This window comes from Arachis ipaensis, chromosome B7 (genome assembly GCF_059453495.1).
Source record: "Arachis ipaensis isolate K30076 ecotype BB chromosome B7, ASM5945349v1, whole genome shotgun sequence".
Taxonomy (NCBI): Eukaryota; Viridiplantae; Streptophyta; class Magnoliopsida; order Fabales; family Fabaceae; genus Arachis; species Arachis ipaensis.
Window position 1 is genome coordinate 6,075,924 of NC_142442.1, and position 18,648 is coordinate 6,094,571.

Consider the following 18,648-nt stretch of genomic DNA (forward strand, 5'->3'; position numbering starts at 1 on the left):
TCTAATTATATGCTCTTTCGTAGATGAGTTGAACGATGTCAAATCAATCTTAACTTTTATTTAATAAAAAAATACTAGTAATTACTTGAAGCTATGAAATTGTTCAGTGTGTTCTAAATTGAAGATTACCAAAGTAATACAAAAAAAACCCGAGAAAATAATAGTGAGATTAGTTGATGTAATAACATTTGCATGTTCCAAATCAGTTGAAACCATACAGAATTTATGGGAGTGTAGACAAAATAATAGTGTGAACTGTGAAGTGTGAACTATTCACTAATCTTCAGAAAACAATGGAAGTGAAGAACAACATCAACTCTGAGATACCAACACAAACAAGTTTGGTTTTTGCTGTTAATGGTGAGAGGTTTGAGCTCTTCAAAGTTGACCCATCAACCACTTTGCTTGAATTCTTGCGTTCCCAGACAACCTTCAAGAGTGTCAAGCTCGGTTGTGGTGAAGGTGATGATAACCCTCTTTTATTTATTTATTTATTGTTTTGAAGAATTTATTTACTTTTTTCAATTTTTCTTCTTAGAACAAAGGTCAACAGTGTTGATGTAACACTGTGGCATCATTTGATTCAACTAGTGTTATATTAAGTAATTCAATTGATTGTTGAGTTGGTTCTTCATTATTTTTTCCCCCTATAGTATTCACCTTGCTTTGAACTAATTTTTTTAGAAAGAATTAGTTTGATATTAAATATTGACTATTGGGTATGGACCATAGTATAGTATTATTGATTATGGTCCTTTTTGGAATAAACCTAAAACATTGATGATTGTTATATTGACCTTGCTTTGAACTAATTTATGCTTCATAGATTGAGGCATAAGGATAAAGGACCTTGTTCTGGTTCCAGTTATTCTTGAGCTTTGTGAGTAGTGTTATTTTTTCTGATGGGGTTTTCAATGTACTTGAAGGTGGATATGGTGTTTGCCACAACCTTTTTTTTTTTTTCCAACTTGGAACTTCATATTTTGAAATGGTTGTTTTTTACAGGTGGTTGTGGAGCTTGTGTGGTTTTGATCTCCAAGTATGATCCTATACTTGATAGAATTGAAGACTTTACGGCGAGTTCTTGCCTTACACTACTTTGCAGCATACATGGCTGTTCAATTACAACAAGTGAAGGCATTGGAAACAGTAAAGATGGACTCCACCCAATTCACAAAAGAGTTGCAGGGTTCCATGCTTCACAATGTGGCTTTTGCACTCCCGGAATGTGTGTTTCGCTCTTCGGTACTCTTGTCAATGCTGAAAAGACCAATCGCTTGGACACGCCTCCAGGGTTCTCAAAAGTGACTGTTACTGAGGCTGAAAAGGCTATTGCAGGTAACCTCTGTCGCTGTACCGGTTATCGGCCCATTGCCGATGCCTGCAAAAGCTTTGCAGGTGATGTTGATATGGAGGATTTAGGATTCAACAGTTTTTGGAGGAAGGGAGAGAACAAGGACTTAAAGCTTAGTAGGTTGCCTCAATATGAACAAAATCATAAAAATGTTATATTTCCAATGTTTTTGAAGGAAATCAAACCTGATGTGTTGTTCTTGGCTTCGGATAAGAGGAGTTGGCATAGTCCTAGTAGTATAATGGAGCTACAGCGCTTATTCGAATCGAACCAAGTCAATGGAAACCGGATAAAACTTATTGTTAGTAATACTGCTATGGGATATTACAAAGATAACTATGACTATGACAGGTATATTGATCTAAGGGGCATTCCGGAGCTCTCAAAGATCAGGAAAGACCAAACTGGAATTGAAATTGGAGCGGCAGTGACTATATCTAAAGCTATTGAAGTACTAAAGGAAGAAAGCAGTGGTGAGTTTCTCTCAGATTTTGTTATGATACTTGTAAAGATTGCAGACCATATGGAAAAAGTTGCCTCGAGTTTTATTCGGAACACAGCTAGCATAGGTGGCAATTTAGTGATAGCGCAAAAGAATAATTTCCCTTCGGACATTGCCACAATACTTCTTGCTGTAGATTCAATGGTTCAGATAATGAGTGGTACAAACCTCGAGTGGATTGCGCTGGAGGAATTTCTAGAAAGACAGCCACTGAGTTTGGAGAGTGTACTTTTGAGCATTAAAATTCCAAGTTTGGGACTTAATAAAAACAAATCTTTGGATCAGAAAAGTAAATTCCTGTTTGAAACCCATCGAGCTTCTCCTCGGCCACTCGGAAATGCCCTTCCCTATCTAAATGCAGCATTCCTAGTCAAGGTTTCACAATACAAAGATTCAGGGGGAACCATGATTGATTCTTGTAGGCTGTCTTTTGGTGCTTATGGAACTAAACATGCAATCAGAGCAAAAAATGTTGAGCAACTTTTAGAAGGAAAACTGTTAAGTTTTAGTATTCTGCATGATGCTGTCAACTTGCTTATAGCTACTATCGTACCCGAAAGTGGTACCACAAAAGCTGGCTACCGTTCAAGCTTGGCAGCCGGTTTTCTTTTTAAGTTCTTTAACCCCATGATTGACAGTCCTGCTAAAATAACCAATGGTCATTCAAATGGTTACACGAATCATAACCAGGTTCACCATGATGAAATTCCAACTTTACTGTCTTCTGGAAACCAATTTCTTGAAGCAGGAAATGAATATCACCCTGTTGGCGAGCCAATCATGAAATCTGGAGCTACACTGCAAGCTTCAGGTTTGTTTATTTCCAACTTGTTTTCTTAAAAAGATTATTGATAGCTTAATCTTTTATGCATTTCAATTTACATTTTCAATGCCTAAACTTCAATTTTTACATTGATATTGGTTTCTTACTAAATTACACTTGAATTCATGGTTGACCTCATTAAAATGGTAAGGCTTTCGCCTTGGGAGCCGGTGTTCAAATTGCTTTAGTTACAGAAGCAGCCTCACATTTATTCTAGCATAATTACAATTCCTTTTTCGCTTCACGGGTTGGTATCTAGCTGAATTTTAGATAACAGCAACCAAAGAATTGATGTATCCCTCGCTTGCATTAGACAAGTCTTTTTGTCTGTCAAGAAGTGTTATTTTATTCAATTTGTGGCTTGTATTATGCTTTTCAATTTTATTTTTTCTTTGTATTTTCTGTTCAGTAACAAGTACATTTTTATGAATTTATCATATGTAGGTGAAGCTGTGTTTACTGATGATATTCCATCACCAAACAATTGCTTATATGGAGCATATATTTATAGCGCAAAGCCTTTAGCAAGGGTAAGGAGTATAAAGCTGAGGCCGGATTTACTACTGGATGGAGTGAGGGGAGTAATTTCAAGTAAAGACATTCCCATTGGTGGAGAGAACATTGGATCAAAGACTATATTTGGCATTGAACCTTTGTTTGCTGAAGAGATTGCTAGATGTGTTGGAGAACGTCTCGCCTTTGTGGTGAGTTCTTCACTTTTTGATCCAACAATGTGTGAGATTCTCTTTTGTTTCTTTGGACATTGATACATGGAAATTCCATTTTAGTCACTGTACAGCTTCTGTAGATTGCAGATACTCAGAAACTTGCAGATGTGGCTGCAAACTCTGCAGTTGTTGATTATGATACTGAAGATCTTGATCAGCCTATTCTGTCAGTGGAAGATGCTGTCGAAAAATCTAGCTTTTTCGAAGTTCCTCCATTTCTCTATCCAAAACATGTTGGTGATTTATCAAAAGGAATGGCTGAAGCAGATCACAAGATTATTTCTAAGGAGGTACATGTTTATCCAAGTTTGCTTCTGAATTATGTATGTTGAAACGGTTAGATTGCTCAACCATATTCATTATCATCTCAATTTAAAATCAGATGAAGCTTGGATCTCAATATTATTTCTATATGGAGACACAAACTGCACTTGCTGTACCAGATGAAGATAATTGCATTATAATTTACTCTTCAAGCCAATGCCCTGAGTATTCACATGCAACTATAGCAAGATGCTTAGGTATTCCCGAAAATAATATTCGCATGATTACAAGAAGGGTTGGAGGAGGTTTTGGTGGCAAGGCCATAAAAAGCATACCTGTAAGTATTTAGTTATGCATTAATTTCTTAATTTTGAATTGCATACATTTCTATTAACTTGTTATTCAAGCAATCAGTTTTCCTGCAGCATGATTCTTATTTGGATGTAAATTATATGATGTTTGCAGGTTGCAGCATCATGTGCACTCGCTGCGCACAAATTACGCCGCCCTGTCAGAATGTATCTAAATCGAAAGGCGGATATGATAATTGCTGGGGGAAGGCATCCAATGAAGATAACTTACAGTGTTGGATTTAGGAATGATGGGAAAATTACTGCATTAGAACTTCAGATACTGGTCAATGCAGGGATATATGTGGATATAAGTGCAATAATGCCACATAACATAGTTGGTGCAATTAAAAAGTATGATTGGGGTGCTTTATCATTTGATATAAAGGTATGCAGAACAAATCATCCTAGTAGATCTGCAATGAGAGGCCCTGGGGAGGTGCAGGGATCTTATATCGCCGAAGCTATAATAGAAAATGTTGCAGCTATGCTTTCACTGGATGTAGATTCTGTCAGAAGTATTAATCTTCATACACATGAGAGTCTTAAGTTGTTCCATGAGTATTGTTTCGGCGAACCTCATGAGTATACCTTGCCTTCAATATGGAGCAAGATAGCTGCTTCGGCGAACTATGATCAAAGAACCAAAATGGTGAAAGAGTTCAACAAGATTAACACTTGGAGAAAAAGGGGAATTTCCCGGGTACCGGTTGTGTTTCAACTGAGTCTAAGGCCAACCCCTGGTAAAGTAAGCATTTTCTCGGACGGGTCTGTTGTAGCTGAAGTTGGAGGAATAGAAATAGGACAGGGTCTTTGGACAAAGGTGAAACAGATGACTGCATTTGCTCTCAGTGCAATCCAATGCGATGGAACGGAAGGCCTCGTTGACAAGGTCCGAGTTGTACAATCTGATACTGTGAGCATGGTTCAAGGGGGGTTCACTGCTGGCAGCACTACATCGGAGTCGAGTTGTGAGGCAGTTAGACTTTGTTGCAATATCTTGGTTGAGAGGCTAAAGCCTCTTAAGGAAAGGCTGCAAAAGGAAATGGGATCTATCAAGTGGGAGACACTTATTCTTCAGGTATTTGGATATAAACTATGAATAGATACATTAATTCTTTTGATATTGTTTGACAGCATTCTCTTAAATTAACATGTTGACAATTTATGAACCTACAGGCTTACATGCAACCTGTGAATTTATCTGCATCCACATTATATGTGCCTGGTATGGATTCCATGTTGTACCTTAATTATGGTGCTGCAGTAAGTGAGGTAAGTTTTCTTCATGTGCACATCTCAAATAAAATTTTGTATTTTCTTAAAGTTCACCTAAAGTTGCTTTTCTTGAATATATTGCTTATGTCCTGTTGTCACACAACATATTACTGAACCAAATCATCAGATAAAGCTATGATAAATTATGGAAGTTATTTCTCAGGTGGAGATAGATCTTCTGACCGGAGAAACCAGATTTCTGCGAACGGATATTATCTATGATTGCGGACAGAGTCTAAACCCTGCTGTTGATTTAGGACAGGTAAGCAGACCGTGTACATAAATAGACATTTGCTATGCAAGCCCAAGACTAATGTCAGTGCTAGAACTGGAGGCCTTAGAGTGGTTTTTATTTGTGAAATTACTCTGAAAATATCTCTAGTTTCATTCAATTTTCAGTTTGGTCCTTATGCTATAAAAAGTGTTCTAAGTGCTCCTTATAATTGCATGTTGCAGATTGAAGGAGCTTTTGTTCAAGGGTTGGGGTTCTTCATGCTTGAGGAATATGAAACAAATGCTGATGGTTTGATATTAGCAGATGGCACATGGAACTACAAAATCCCTACAATTGACACCATACCTAAACAATTCAATGTTCAGATCCTCAACAGTGGTCATCACCAGAAGAGGGTTCTCTCTTCAAAGGGTAACATTGAATTCTCATAAGTGCATATAACTTGTTATTGAAACTGGGATTTTTATACATTCTCTTTCATTGGTTCTTCATAAATGTATGAGTGGTTTGATTGAATGCATAGAAGTCAAATACAAACATACATCCAATCATCTGAAAATCCGGTAAAAGCAAAAAGGATGGATACTCAAATTAGTATAGGATGAATGAGAATTTGAGAATGATATCATGAATATACATACATAGATTTGATAATGATATCAGAAGTTAGATCCCCATAAGTGGATAAATTAACAAAAAATTTAGAAAATAGAATATTTTTTATGCAGCTTCCGGCGAGCCGCCTTTACTATTGGCAGCTTCAGTTCACTGTGCCACAAGAGCAGCTATTAAAGAAGCAAGGAAACAGGTTCTTTCATGGAGCAATTTTGTTGGACCAGATTCAACATTTGACTTGGAGGTCCCTGCAACCATGCCTGTGGTTAAGGAACATATTGGACTTGACATTGTACAAAGATACTTAAAATGGAAGGTGGGCAATAAGTAAATTCTACAACACTGAATTGGTTGGTTGAATAATAGAAGAGTGATATTTTGATTTACGAGACTATGTACGTGTACACCAAAATCAGTCACTAAATCCAGCCACCAGTATAAAATACATGTTAAAATATAAATACACATTGAAAATAAATTAAACTACATATGTATTTGTACGAATAACATTTTCATTTGACTTAATATATGTAAGTTTTGATGTATAAGTCAATGCAGATGAATAGTTTTGGCATCAAGAATGAGTCGACTAAACTCTAGAAACTTGGCTTTAGATTGGCATATGTTAGGCATAAAATGTTCTTAGTATAAGTTTTTTCCATCTGCAAAAATGGGGTCAAGTGTTAAATCCCTTAGTAATGAGTTGGTGAGACGAAAACATGAAATGTAGTTGGTAGGAAGTTATATTATTTATTAGTAACATTTATTTTAGTAGTTTTTGTTATTAAGCCAGTTATAAATATTCGATTTTATAAACTTTATGTTCTGAACGTCTAATTTCAATAGGGAAAAGAACTTGTTTTAACCCACACCTTGGCAACAAAATGTAACGAGGTTAAATTATTCAGATACTATCTATTTATTTTTATTATATAAAAGTTGATATTAAGTTCTATTATATTGTGTTTAAGTCATATTTATTCGTTATAACTCAAATGATATAATCTCTCTATACTCATTTAGAAGTTGCGAGTTTGAGTTTTACTCCTAACTTTGAAAAAAAAAAACCATATTTTTTCTTTTAACTATCCATGTCAACAATTTTACTTACTTAACAAGATTTAAACAAAATTTAAAAATCAACCAATCATCTTTTAGTAAAAAATTTTAAAAAAATTAAAATTTGTTATATATTATTATTCAATTAAAACATAAAATACTAATTAAATATAATAAATATACATTAAAAATGTCATAATAATTATAAAAATTTTTAGTTACAAATATTAACATTCTACAACTTAGACATGTTAATACTCTTATGACTGCATTATTTGATTTACTCATGCATGTTACATGAGACTATGCTACTATTTATTTCTTAATTTCTCATATCAATTAGCGAAAATTCCTTCAAATAAGTTTAAATTTGCCACATTTTTTTACTAAATACATTCAAATATATTATGATTATAAAATTAATTCATAATTTTATATCTACATTTTTTGTATTTTTCATTCTCATTCATTTTTCAAAATCCAAATAAGTTCAAATTTGGCACATCTCTTTATCAGGTATATTCAAATATATCATAATTATAAAACTAATTTATATTTTTGGTATTTCTCATTCTCATTCATTTTTTAAAATTTTTTTCCTTACTTATTTGCAATCTAAAGAATACCATATAAAAAGACAAACTATGACAACTAAAACAAATGTAAAAATAAAAGTAACAAATAAAAATATAATTTTATACAACTCATAATATAAAAACTCTATTCTTTTTTAAAAATAAATGAATTCAAATATTTAAAATAATAAACTATATCTTAATTTATATTATATTTTAGTTAAATAATTATATAAAATTTTATATAAATTATCAAATAAATATTCTGCTAAATATTTTTAGTATAAAATAATTTAAATTTAACATTAATTTATATATTATCTAATCAATTTTTAAATAATATAATATTTATTAAAATACATTATATGAAGAATTTTAAGTGTACCGAAAATACTGGTGTTCTAATTATTTTAATCATTGATCTGAATTATAAAAAATATATATAATATATATTAATTGAAATCAATGGTTAAAACAACTGGAACACCAGTATTTTTGATATACTTAAAATTTTTTTTATATTATATAATATAAGAAGAGTTTCAAGTGTATCAGAAACACCAGTATTCTAATTATTTTAACCGTTGATCTAAATTATAAAAAATATATATAATATATATTAATTGAAATCTAATAGTTAAAATAATTAGAATACTAATATTCTCAGTACACTTAAAAAATTTTTTTATAATATAATTAATTTATTTCTTCAGGTATTGTGCATGTTTCATTCTAGTTAAAATAATTAAAAAAAAATGATGAGTGTCAATCCCCGGCTGAGAAGAGATTGGTAGATTTTCTTCTTCATTAATATGACATAATACCTTTTTTTTTTGTGCATTGCATGTTCCAAAATGCATCAATGTTTGGGCCAGCCTTATCAATTAGCATCCCAAGAGAACTGAACTTGTCTTAGTGTCTTCATTGTCACGGTAAAGATAAAGACATTTTTTTAAGTTCTCACGGACAAAGTATTTTCTAATTTGACATATTAATTACTATAGATCTGAGTTTTATTTAAAATTTATTGTTGGAGAATAGATTTTTATATGAAAAAAAATAAGATTTAAAATTTTATTAATTACTTAAATAAATTAGTAAATTAATAATTAAATTATCTCAAATTGGTTAAAGATATAAATATTTATTTAGTTCGAAAAGAAAATCAAATCCATACTACACTCTACAGATTATGCATAGTGCTCATCTCAATTGACAAATGCATATATTATGCACATATATACACTACACATTTTTTATCCTTATTTTTAAAAATCCAAATTAATAAGTAAAGCCTTTTACTTTTGATGTATTAATAATCATTTGATCAATTTTTATAATTATTCAAAGAGTTTAATTTTAATAAATTAAAAATTTAAAATATTTTATATAATTATTAAATTAATTTTGTTCTTTTATATGATTATGAATGTATCTATTTCTTTAACCCAATACACATATAAAATATTTTTATATTAATTGCATATAAAAAATAGATATTTATCTAAATAATCAGTATTAAAAATAATTATTTTAACAAATATTTAAAGGTTTTGTGAACATCAAAATTACGTTTGTTTATAAGATTTAATAGGTAAGGTATAGACAGAAATATTATATCAAAAGATATTAAATTAATATATTTTATATCGTTTTTGACAGAAAATACAGAAACATAATTTATTTTTTATTTTTTGTATTATTCTTATTAATTTTTTATAATTATATTTTTTTAATATTATAATTTTTTCCCAAATTTTTTATATAAAAAAATAAATAAAATTTTTATAATTTGTTTTAATTTTTTATCAAATAAAATATAAAAATATTAATTTTTATATATCTGTTTTTTAGGATTTATTTTCAGTATATTATTTTATCTTGGTTGGCAAACACAGTCCAATAGACAACCCTAAACTGTTTAGATTATTGAATGAAAAGTAATTTTCCTTTTTATAATTTTGAAAGCCATTTTTTTCCTTTCCAGATCCATTGGCTCCACATACCCAAAATCTCGCCGACCTCTCAAATCGTCAGAAAAGATTTAAGACTTTACATACTAAATTACCGATGAGATATGTTCCCATACACGTGTGAATTATATACCATTTTTTTTTAAATTTAAAAGTGATTTATATTTAATTGCATTACTTTGTTTTAAAATATAATTTTAATTTAAAAAAAATAAGTAAATTAGTTATTAGATTATATATTTATTAATATATACGTTTTTTAATAAATTTAATTACTAAGATAATAGGTTCATCTAAAATATTCCTTTTGTAGTTGTTCTCTTATTTTTTGTAATGTATTAAATTTTTTATGGATATTTTGAATATAATATTACAGGTCTAAGACAAAGATATAGTGAAAAAAACTTTTTGTCGAAAAAAATTTTTATATTTAAAAGGTTTTTAGAATTATTTGGAGAAGAGAGAATAATTTTTTGTATTACAATATTTTTTATATAAAATTAAAAATAAAAAAGATTGTGATTTATCTTTATTTTTGTCTTATAATTTTTTTTATAATCAAACTCTGCTTTTTTTCAAATCATAATTCAACATAAGAATTATTTATTTTTTTAATTTTAGATCTAATCTATATTCTGTAATTTATAGGTATTGCTTGACTTTTTTTCTTAAATAAAAAAATTTCTTCCATAAGAAAAGAAAAAGAATTAAGTAAACGTATGACTTTTAGAATAATGATAATAAAGTATTAAAGTCTAATTTTCACGCTATAACAATTTAAATTCCTTTTCTATTGTAATTTATCAAGAGAAATATTAAAAGGTTATTATAATATATTTTATTATTATTATTTTTAATTATTAATTTAATTTTTTAGTCAAATAATTTAGCAATATATTTTAATTTATATTTTTAAATATCTAACCGCTAGTTAAAAATAATAAATCTAAGAGCCCTCTAGCATCCGTCATTTATCAAAGGCTTTGTGTATGATTTTTTTGAACCTGTGTAATTAAATTAAACACTTTTGTTCATTGACAAGGCAACAAAATATGAAAAATATTAAAAATTCTAACTCATTCTTTTGGAATTTTTATTTTTTGATATTTTTTTTAAAAATAAAATATATTTAAATATTAAAAAAATAAATTAAGACTTTTAATTATAATTCATAAAATATTATTAATTCTCTCTGTAAAAATATTGTATACTAACAAATATAAATCAATAATCAATAATAATTAATAACAATAGGTTGTATTCTAATGCAACAACCATAATGTTCGTTGAAATTCCAATTTTTTCAAAACAAACAAAAAAAACGTTAAAGCATGGAATTTTAAAAAAAAGAAAAGAAGAAAGAAAAAAGTGTTATAGCATGTGCATATATTTTTATCAATATCTATGCTTAGATTCAAAAAATGCTGCCGGAACCAGACATTGTTCACTGATAATTAAGAAAGTAGCTCCCACTCTTTCTCTCTCTATACAACACTCATTGCACGCTTCACACTCATAAATCTAGCTCATTATCTTCCTCTCTGGAATCCAATCAAGTTAAGTGTTTAAGCTAAGCTACTTCAAGTTCAAGTTCAAGTTCTGTATCTAATCTGAGTAACAGCATTCTTTAATGCCTACACTATGCTCCATTTCCTCCCCGAGTAACATGTTTTTTTTTTCCACCTTGCCTTTTCGTTTGTTTGGTTTGTTCTTGATATGTTCATTAAATGTGATTCACATGTTTCTTATTTTGCAAAAATTCATGTAACTGTGGCTTTTTTTTCAGACAGTAGACAGAATAGAATCCCTTTAGGCCATTCTACTGTCTAATCTAAGTGTTGAAAATGTTTTTCCTTTTTTCTTTTCTTTTATTTTTTTCCTTCTTCAATTTTTTTTTACTGTGTTTTGTGCTATGCAGAAATCATAAAAGGTTCAGGTGTTAAAATGGGAAGATCTTCAATACCCATTGTGGGTATTACTATTCTGCTACTGTGTTGCTGCTTGGTTTCATTTTCAGAAGCAGAATATTTGAAGTATAAGGATCCAAAACAGCCATTGAACGTTAGAATCAAAGACTTGCTCAAAAGAATGACATTAGAGGAGAAGATAGGCCAAATGGTACAGATTGAGAGAGCTGTTGCCACCTCAGATGTTATGAAGAACTACTTCATTGGTTAGCATCCAAATTTCTACTAAAAGATCAGTGCTTTTTTGTTTTAATGGCATACCCTTTTGGCTTTTTCAGCTATAGATCACTGGAAAACAAATAGTTGGCAACTATAGATTAAAAAGTTAATAACTTTTGAAAAAAAATTAAAGAGTGAGCTTGTTACATCCAAATAGCAAAGTTGATCTGATAATTGATTGATTTTGGCAGGGAGTGTATTGAGTGGAGGAGGGAGTGTTCCGGCACCAAAAGCATCTCCTGAGGCTTGGGTCCAATTGGTGAATCAGCTCCAAAGTGGATCTTTGTCGACACGCCTTGGGATTCCCATGATTTATGGCATAGATGCAGTTCATGGCCACAACAATGTCTACAAAGCAACAATCTTCCCACACAATGTTGGGCTTGGAGCTACCAGGCAAGTTCAGAATATCCTTAAATAGATTCTCATTCAAGCTGCCATAAATTAAACTGTACCAAGGAAACTGAAATTGTTATAACACATGAATTCAATAAGAATTCGTTGCATTAAGATTATTTCTTAGTGGTTATGGATTTTTTAGATGAGTTATTCTTTCTATTTTATGTGTTAGCACTATGTAGCTGCTAGACTGAATAAAAATAGCCATAATTATAATGAATTTATACTGTATGGTTTAGGGATCCTCTGCTGTTAAAGAAGATTGGAGATGCTACTGCTCTTGAAGTTAGAGCTACTGGAATTCAATATGTTTTCGCGCCATGTATTGCGGTAATTAATTAAGCAGCATTGTAATTCTATGTTTCCAATTACATAAAACATTTGATCAAGTATTTTGTCTACAGGTTTGCAGAGATCCGAGGTGGGGACGTTGCTATGAAAGCTACAGTGAGGATCCTCAGGTTGTTAGGACAATGACCGAAATTATTCCTGGTTTGCAAGGAGACATTGTTGGAAATAAATTAAAGGGTGTACCCTTTGTTGCTGGAAAGTAAGATCTTGATTCCTGGTTTAAAATTGTGCTTGAAAAATCAAAATAAACATCAGTATGAATCAGTGTATAATTTGATCTTCCTTGATGAATTGATATTGCAGGAACAAGGTTGCAGCTTGTGCCAAGCATTATGTTGGGGATGGAGGCACAAGCAAGGGAATCAATGAGAACAACACAGTGATAAGTTACAATGGATTGCTTAGCATTCATATGCCTGCATATCTCGACGCAATCGCCAAAGGTGTTTCGACAGTGATGGTTTCCTACTCTAGCTGGAATGGCAAGAAGATGCATGCTAACCATTTTCTAGTCACTGATTACCTCAAGAACAAATTGAAGTTCAAGGTAAATATAAAATTTTGTTCAATTAGTTCTCGAATAAAACAATTAAAATGTATGCTTAATGTCATGCACAATTTTGGTTTCTTTTTCAGGGTTTTGTCATATCAGATTGGATGGGAATTGATAGGATTACTTCTCCTCCTGGTGCTAACTATTCATACTCAGTTCAAGCTGGTGTTAGTGCTGGAATTGATATGGTAAATATATATGATGCTTTCTGAATATGAAATTTTAACATTATGGTTTTTATTCTTATTTAGCATATACATTATTATGTAGATTATGGTTCCCTACAACTTCACCATATTCATTGATGACCTGACCTATCAAGTGAAGAACAAAATCATTCCAATGAGTAGGATTGATGATGCTGTGAGCAGAATCCTAAGAGTAAAATTTGTTATGGGGCTATTTGAGAATCCACTAGCTGATCAAAGCCTGGTGAACCAACTTGGTAGTAAGGTACATTTTCTTCGAGTTAACTCACAAACTCGCACAAGTTTATTAGTTTAGTTTCCCGAATTGAGTTTACGGTTTTCCAAGTTGAGTTTTACAATTCAAGTTTGGCTAAGCTCTACTAGTTCAGGTGAACTCTGAGTTTGATTACCTTGCAGATCATTTAAGTGGGAAGAGGCCATTCATTGATCTAAGTATTGTGTCTTCAACAGGAACACAGAGAGTTAGCAAGGGAAGCTGTAAGGAAATCACTTGTGCTGCTAAAGAATGGTAAATCTGCTGAGACACCATTGCTTCCCCTTCCCAAGAAAACTGCAAAAATATTGGTGGCCGGAAGCCATGCTGACAACTTGGGCTATCAGTGTGGAGGATGGACAATAACATGGCAAGGTCTTGGTGGCAATGATCTCACAGTTGGTAAGTCCACTTTGTTTGTTAAATGTTAAGTTTGGTCTCTTGTTCTAGAATAACACCGGAAGCTTCCATTCTAAGTCGACTGCATGCGCAGGCGTATACTGTTACATTCAAGTCCTTGTAACTCTTAAGTCTTTACCAATTCAATATTTACATTAGTTATATTATTTGGATGTTGTAAAAATTGAACCATAGAAAACTTACATGGATCTACATGCAGATTGAATAATATCCATGCATATAGCTAGATATTTGTTCATGTTTTCCTTTTGGAAGATATCTACAAAATCTTTGATAAATTTTCCATTTTTCCCAACAGGTACAACAATCCTCAATGCTGTGAAACAAACAGTTGATCCTGCTACTGAAGTTGTCTTCAATGAAAACCCTGACTCAAACTTTGTCAAGTCCAACAAGTTCTCATACGCCATAGTGGTTGTAGGCGAACCCCCTTATGCAGAAACGTACGGCGACAGTTTGAACCTGACCATAGCCGAGCCAGGTCCAATCACAATAACCAATGTATGCAGTTACATCCGGTGTGTGGTGGTTCTCGTCACCGGCCGTCCAGTTGTGGTTCAGCCGTATCTGTCAAAGATAGATGCACTTGTGGCCGCTTGGCTTCCGGGAACTGAAGGCCAAGGTGTTGCTGACACTCTCTTTGGTGACTATGGATTCAGTGGCAAGCTTGCAAGAACATGGTTCAAGAGTGTTGACCAACTTCCTATGAATGTTGGTGATAAACATTATGATGCTTTATTTCCATTTGGTTTTGGTTTGACCACAAACTCCACTAAGTACTGAAATGAAATGATAGAGTCTTGTATGAGAAAATTTCTCTAGGAACACCGGGTTATCATTAACTTGGCATTTATCATTAATGATTGAATGTCTCAAACTTAATTTTATGATATTAATAATAGAAAAACTTTTGATTCCTTGACATTCTTCTTTTATTTTTCTTTTTTCTTCTTGGATAGAAGGTGCCTCATAGTATAGTAAGACATAGGAGTGGCAATAGATAGAATATGATAAAATTTGAATCCAACTCTAACTCTATCTGCGGATTGAGAATAACTTAACCCTAATCCTATCCGCGTTCAACCTGCAGGTATCCAACCATACTTGCAGATTTTCACAAATATGTAATATTATTATATAATCTAATAAGCTTGCAAATTAAAAATTCAATACAAGCAACATAATCATTTCACAAACAACACAATCGTCCCATAAACAACATAACCATCAAATGCTCAATTCTATATAAAAGTCTTTGCTTAAATTAATAATACAAATAGAAATAAAATATTGTGATACAATATTGTATTTATATATTACTAAAATATAATTAATTTTTAAATAAACAAAGGTGCTAAATAATCAATTGTTGATCTGAGCTTAATAGTAAAAACTTTTTGCATTAAATGAGAGACCCTTAGTTCAACACCTACCTATAACATATTTTCTTAACATATACATATATAGGGTGCGGGTTGATCAGGTAAAGTTGAAACCCAATCCGCACCCTACTCTGGTCTCTTTGGCTATTCCTGCATAAAGCGAAGTATCTCGTCGTAAGAATTGACTGTAGCCCTTTCTAAATCGTTGGTACTAAGTTACTAACTTTAACTTTTCTGGATGGCTTTCCGCTTTCGTAACTATGGATGAGCTTGTCATGCTACCATTGCATTCCCAAAAAAATGTGGAAGTCAAGTGAACAATTGAAATCACACTGTTAAAGTCTTTTGAAAGTAGTAAGAGATAAGTTGATATAACCTATCCGACCCACACTCAACCTTAGTCGCAACGGATTGGGTTGGCAACCCTACTCAACCGGGTTGGATAGGATTGGATACCCGAGGGTAGGGTGCATGTTACCACCCCTGGTAAGACGAGACATTTTGTTTTCCAAATTAAAAAACTAAACAAAAATAAAACTGTTCCTGATCTCAAGGAACAAACAAAACACCTCAACTATGAGAAACTTGGTTATTAAGGTTACATATTATTGACACTGAAACAAGCATGCGGGAGATGAATAAAGATATGAAGGTAAGAGTATATAGGAAAGTTCAAGAGCAAAAGGAATACAACTTTCACAGTAACTTGTAGCGTACTAAGCCCAAAATCCTCAAGATCCTATGATTCTCATAGATACTAGCTCTAACAGTTTGCTGAAATGCCAAATTCCTCTAGATAGCCACCTTTCTTGGAGGAATTACCACATTCTTGTTTCCTGGGAATGCATTTTTTGATATATCTACCAGTGCCTTGAAGCTGTATGGCTCATGCATGGACAATTCTGACAGAACCTTTCTGTTGAGTTGGATATTCTCCTTCATCAGACCATGCATGAAGTTTCCATAATTGACCTGGAAAATTAAAACAAGGGTTCGATAAAGGAAAGTATCGGAGATTAGACAGAGTTTACCTAATATTCAGAACATTAGGTGTTGGAAATTGACAACAGATAATATTTTTGTTCTTTTGGTTTGAGAATCTCCATACTGGCTGTGACACTAAACTCAGGGTATTCCCACACCAAATACTTTCGTGCAAACATGGATTAAACAAATATTTACAAAATGGTTCGCAATCATAACAATTCCATTACCAAGGGTTTGATTCAATGACTAAAGTTTAATGATAACATTAGCAGCCGCATACCATATTTCATTCTCAAGTATTGAAGTCCAAAAGATATAAAATCATCTGCATATTATTAAATATTAATTGTTAAGAGAATAAAATGAATAGTACACATACACCATGAAGGCGGGTTCCAGCATTAATCCTTTGTATCCAAAGGGATCTCATGTCACGCTTTTTGTTGCGGCGATCTCGATACGAATATTGCAAGGCCTTCTCCACCCTCTCCCTTGCTATCCTTATGCAGTTCTTGGCTCTCCCCCTGAAGCCCTTTGCAAGCTTGAATATCTTATCTTTATTCATTTTCTTCTCTCGTTCTCGTCACTCTACAAACACAATTTCATCATCCAAAAATAAATAAATAAAAAATCTCAATTTCCAAACTGAGGATGAAAATTGAAAACTTTATTGACATGTAGAATTCAATTTATAATATATGCATACATTGCACGTGTTAACACATACATCCAATCAAGTATTGCGACAATATCGTAATATTTTTACTCAACAACTCACTGTCTAAAAGATTTACAAATGAAAACATGTGGTAGGAGCCAATGCATCAAACTTAAGCTCCAACATTTATATGAAATGCCACCCAATTTTTTAAGGAATAATACAACTCATAATTAAGAACCCTGTGTTACTGATACAATGTGTTACTCTGGAGTGGCCAAGTACTGTTATACGAAAAATCCGAACTTTAACCAAATGCCTAGAACACAAAACTAGCTAACATACAAATAATTCCCACGAAAAAAGATGTCAGGCATTTTGTCAAACACATAAAAGGCACTCGCTCAGCTTACATAAACCACTAGTCACAGTCATGGGCCAATGCAAAGCTAGCTATATACACTTCATACCAAAAACGGATCCAGAAAATTTTGATAGTGGAGACAAAATATACATAATATGATAATAATTTTTACAATTGTACTATGTTATTGTACAATATCCTTCCTAATTCAATTATAAGTCAATACACACAAACATAAGTCATTCAAATTAATTTCCAGAAGCAACAAAAAACAATATCTTAATTCAATACACAAACAATTTAACAAACAGATCAGTGACACCAAATTAGCAATTATATCATGAGAACAATATCCTAATTCAATCAAAATTCACATTTCACAATTAACAAACCAACTATATCAAAATCAATCATGAGATAAAATTAGCAATTATAGGATAACATTAACAAACCAATCATGAGCCAACTATGTCGAAAATCACAATTCACAAAATCATTGTCAATATCAGATTCTTATTACTAAATAATATAAAATCAACTTTTACTAAACAAAATGTCAAATACAAGCAACGAAGCAAGTAGATCAGTGAATGTACCAAGACTCCAGGAGGCAGCAGCCAGCAGCGGTGTGGTGCCCAGCAGGCAGCAGGGACGAACAGACTCGAGAGGCTGAAGACTGAAGAGTTGCGGTGCCTGAAACGGCTTGAAACTGGAGAGGCGAGACTCGACAGACGATGACGGAGTGGCGTTGGCGAAGTGGAACGCAGAACAGACGCGGTGAATGGAGCAGCGATGGGGGAGAACGCAGCAGCGCCGCAGCGACGTCGGCGGCAGTGACGCCGGGGGCAGTGACTCTGGAGTTTGGAGCAGAGAGAGAAAATTGAAAAAGGGGAAAAAGGTTAGGGATTGGGGAAGTTGGGGAAATTAGAGTAAATAGATGGTGTAATTTATTTTGATTTCTCATTTTTTATATTTTTATTAATTTTTCAATTTAAAATTTACTATTAAAATAAGTTGATAAAATTATCATTTTTAATTTAAAATTAATTTAACGTAATAGTTTAATATATTATTAAAATTAAGGTTAATAAAATAATTTGGATAATAATTTATTAAAGTAAAGCCAAAAT

The 18,648-nt window shown here is 32.2% G+C and overlaps 3 protein-coding genes across 5 annotated transcripts; 2 read left to right on the top strand and 1 right to left on the bottom strand.

Annotated features, from left to right (window-relative positions):
- The first annotated feature begins 87 nt into the window (after positions 1-87).
- Positions 88-6,727, top strand: LOC107608732 (indole-3-acetaldehyde oxidase). The gene is made up of 10 exons (XM_016310445.3): positions 88-462; positions 1,006-2,667; positions 3,124-3,383; positions 3,488-3,697; positions 3,790-4,008; positions 4,137-5,102; positions 5,201-5,296; positions 5,463-5,561; positions 5,756-5,945; positions 6,263-6,727. Exons 1-10 carry the CDS (start codon positions 294-296, stop codon positions 6,478-6,480), a joined length of 4,089 nt encoding a protein of 1,362 aa, XP_016165931.1. The 5' UTR covers positions 88-293; the 3' UTR covers positions 6,481-6,727.
- A 4,446-nt stretch (positions 6,728-11,173) lies between these two features.
- LOC107609338 (uncharacterized) lies at positions 11,174-15,044 on the top strand. 3 transcript variants are annotated; one of them, XM_088493886.1, is made up of 10 exons: positions 11,174-11,312; positions 11,675-11,929; positions 12,134-12,338; positions 12,581-12,671; positions 12,746-12,891; positions 12,996-13,239; positions 13,329-13,433; positions 13,516-13,698; positions 13,905-14,109; positions 14,426-15,044. In XM_088493886.1, the coding sequence occupies exons 2-10, from the start codon at positions 11,701-11,703 to the stop codon at positions 14,908-14,910; spliced, it is 1,893 nt and encodes a 630-aa protein (XP_088350012.1). In that variant the 5' UTR covers positions 11,174-11,312; positions 11,675-11,700; the 3' UTR covers positions 14,911-15,044. The 3 variants fall into 3 exon arrangements, with proteins under 3 accessions (XP_088350012.1, XP_016166749.1, XP_016166746.1); XM_016311263.3 differs by having other exon boundaries at positions 11,183-11,352; XM_016311260.3 differs by having other exon boundaries at positions 11,279-11,417.
- A 997-nt stretch (positions 15,045-16,041) lies between these two features.
- LOC107609685 (Ribosomal protein L20) lies at positions 16,042-18,425 on the bottom strand. Its single transcript, XM_016311703.3, has 3 exons — positions 18,115-18,425; positions 16,876-17,084; positions 16,042-16,481 (listed from the first exon to the last, which is right to left on the bottom strand). Exons 2-3 carry the CDS (start codon positions 17,059-17,061, stop codon positions 16,302-16,304), a joined length of 366 nt encoding a protein of 121 aa, XP_016167189.1. The 5' UTR covers positions 17,062-17,084; positions 18,115-18,425; the 3' UTR covers positions 16,042-16,301.
- Positions 18,426-18,648: the final 223 nt, after the last annotated feature.

What these genes read in the sequence shown, in the direction of transcription:
- LOC107608732 (XM_016310445.3), top strand. Translation starts at nt 294, where the DNA reads ATGGAAGTGAAGAACAACATCAACTCTGAGATACCAACACAAACAAGT. An exon ending in CAAGCTCGGTTGTGGTGAAG is followed by an intron (nt 463 to 1,005) that starts GTGATGATAACC and finishes TGTTTTTTACAG; the next exon opens with GTGGTTGTGGAGCTTGTGTG. An exon ending in GAGAACGTCTCGCCTTTGTG is followed by an intron (nt 3,384 to 3,487) that starts GTGAGTTCTTCA and finishes CAGCTTCTGTAG; the next exon opens with ATTGCAGATACTCAGAAACT.
- LOC107609338 (XM_016311260.3), top strand. Translation starts at nt 11,387, where the DNA reads ATGCCTACACTATGCTCCATTTCCTCCCCGA. An exon ending in GTTGGGCTTGGAGCTACCAG is followed by an intron (nt 12,339 to 12,580) that starts GCAAGTTCAGAA and finishes TGTATGGTTTAG; the next exon opens with GGATCCTCTGCTGTTAAAGA. An exon ending in TGGCAATGATCTCACAGTTG is followed by an intron (nt 14,110 to 14,425) that starts GTAAGTCCACTT and finishes TTTTCCCAACAG; the next exon opens with GTACAACAATCCTCAATGCT.
- LOC107609685 (XM_016311703.3), bottom strand. Translation starts at nt 17,061, where the DNA reads ATGAATAAAGATAAGATATTCAAGCTTGCAAAGGGCTTCAGGGGGAGA. An exon ending in CTGGAACCCGCCTTCATGGT is followed by an intron (nt 16,482 to 16,875) that starts GTATGTGTACTA and finishes TTAATTTTCCAG; the next exon opens with GTCAATTATGGAAACTTCAT.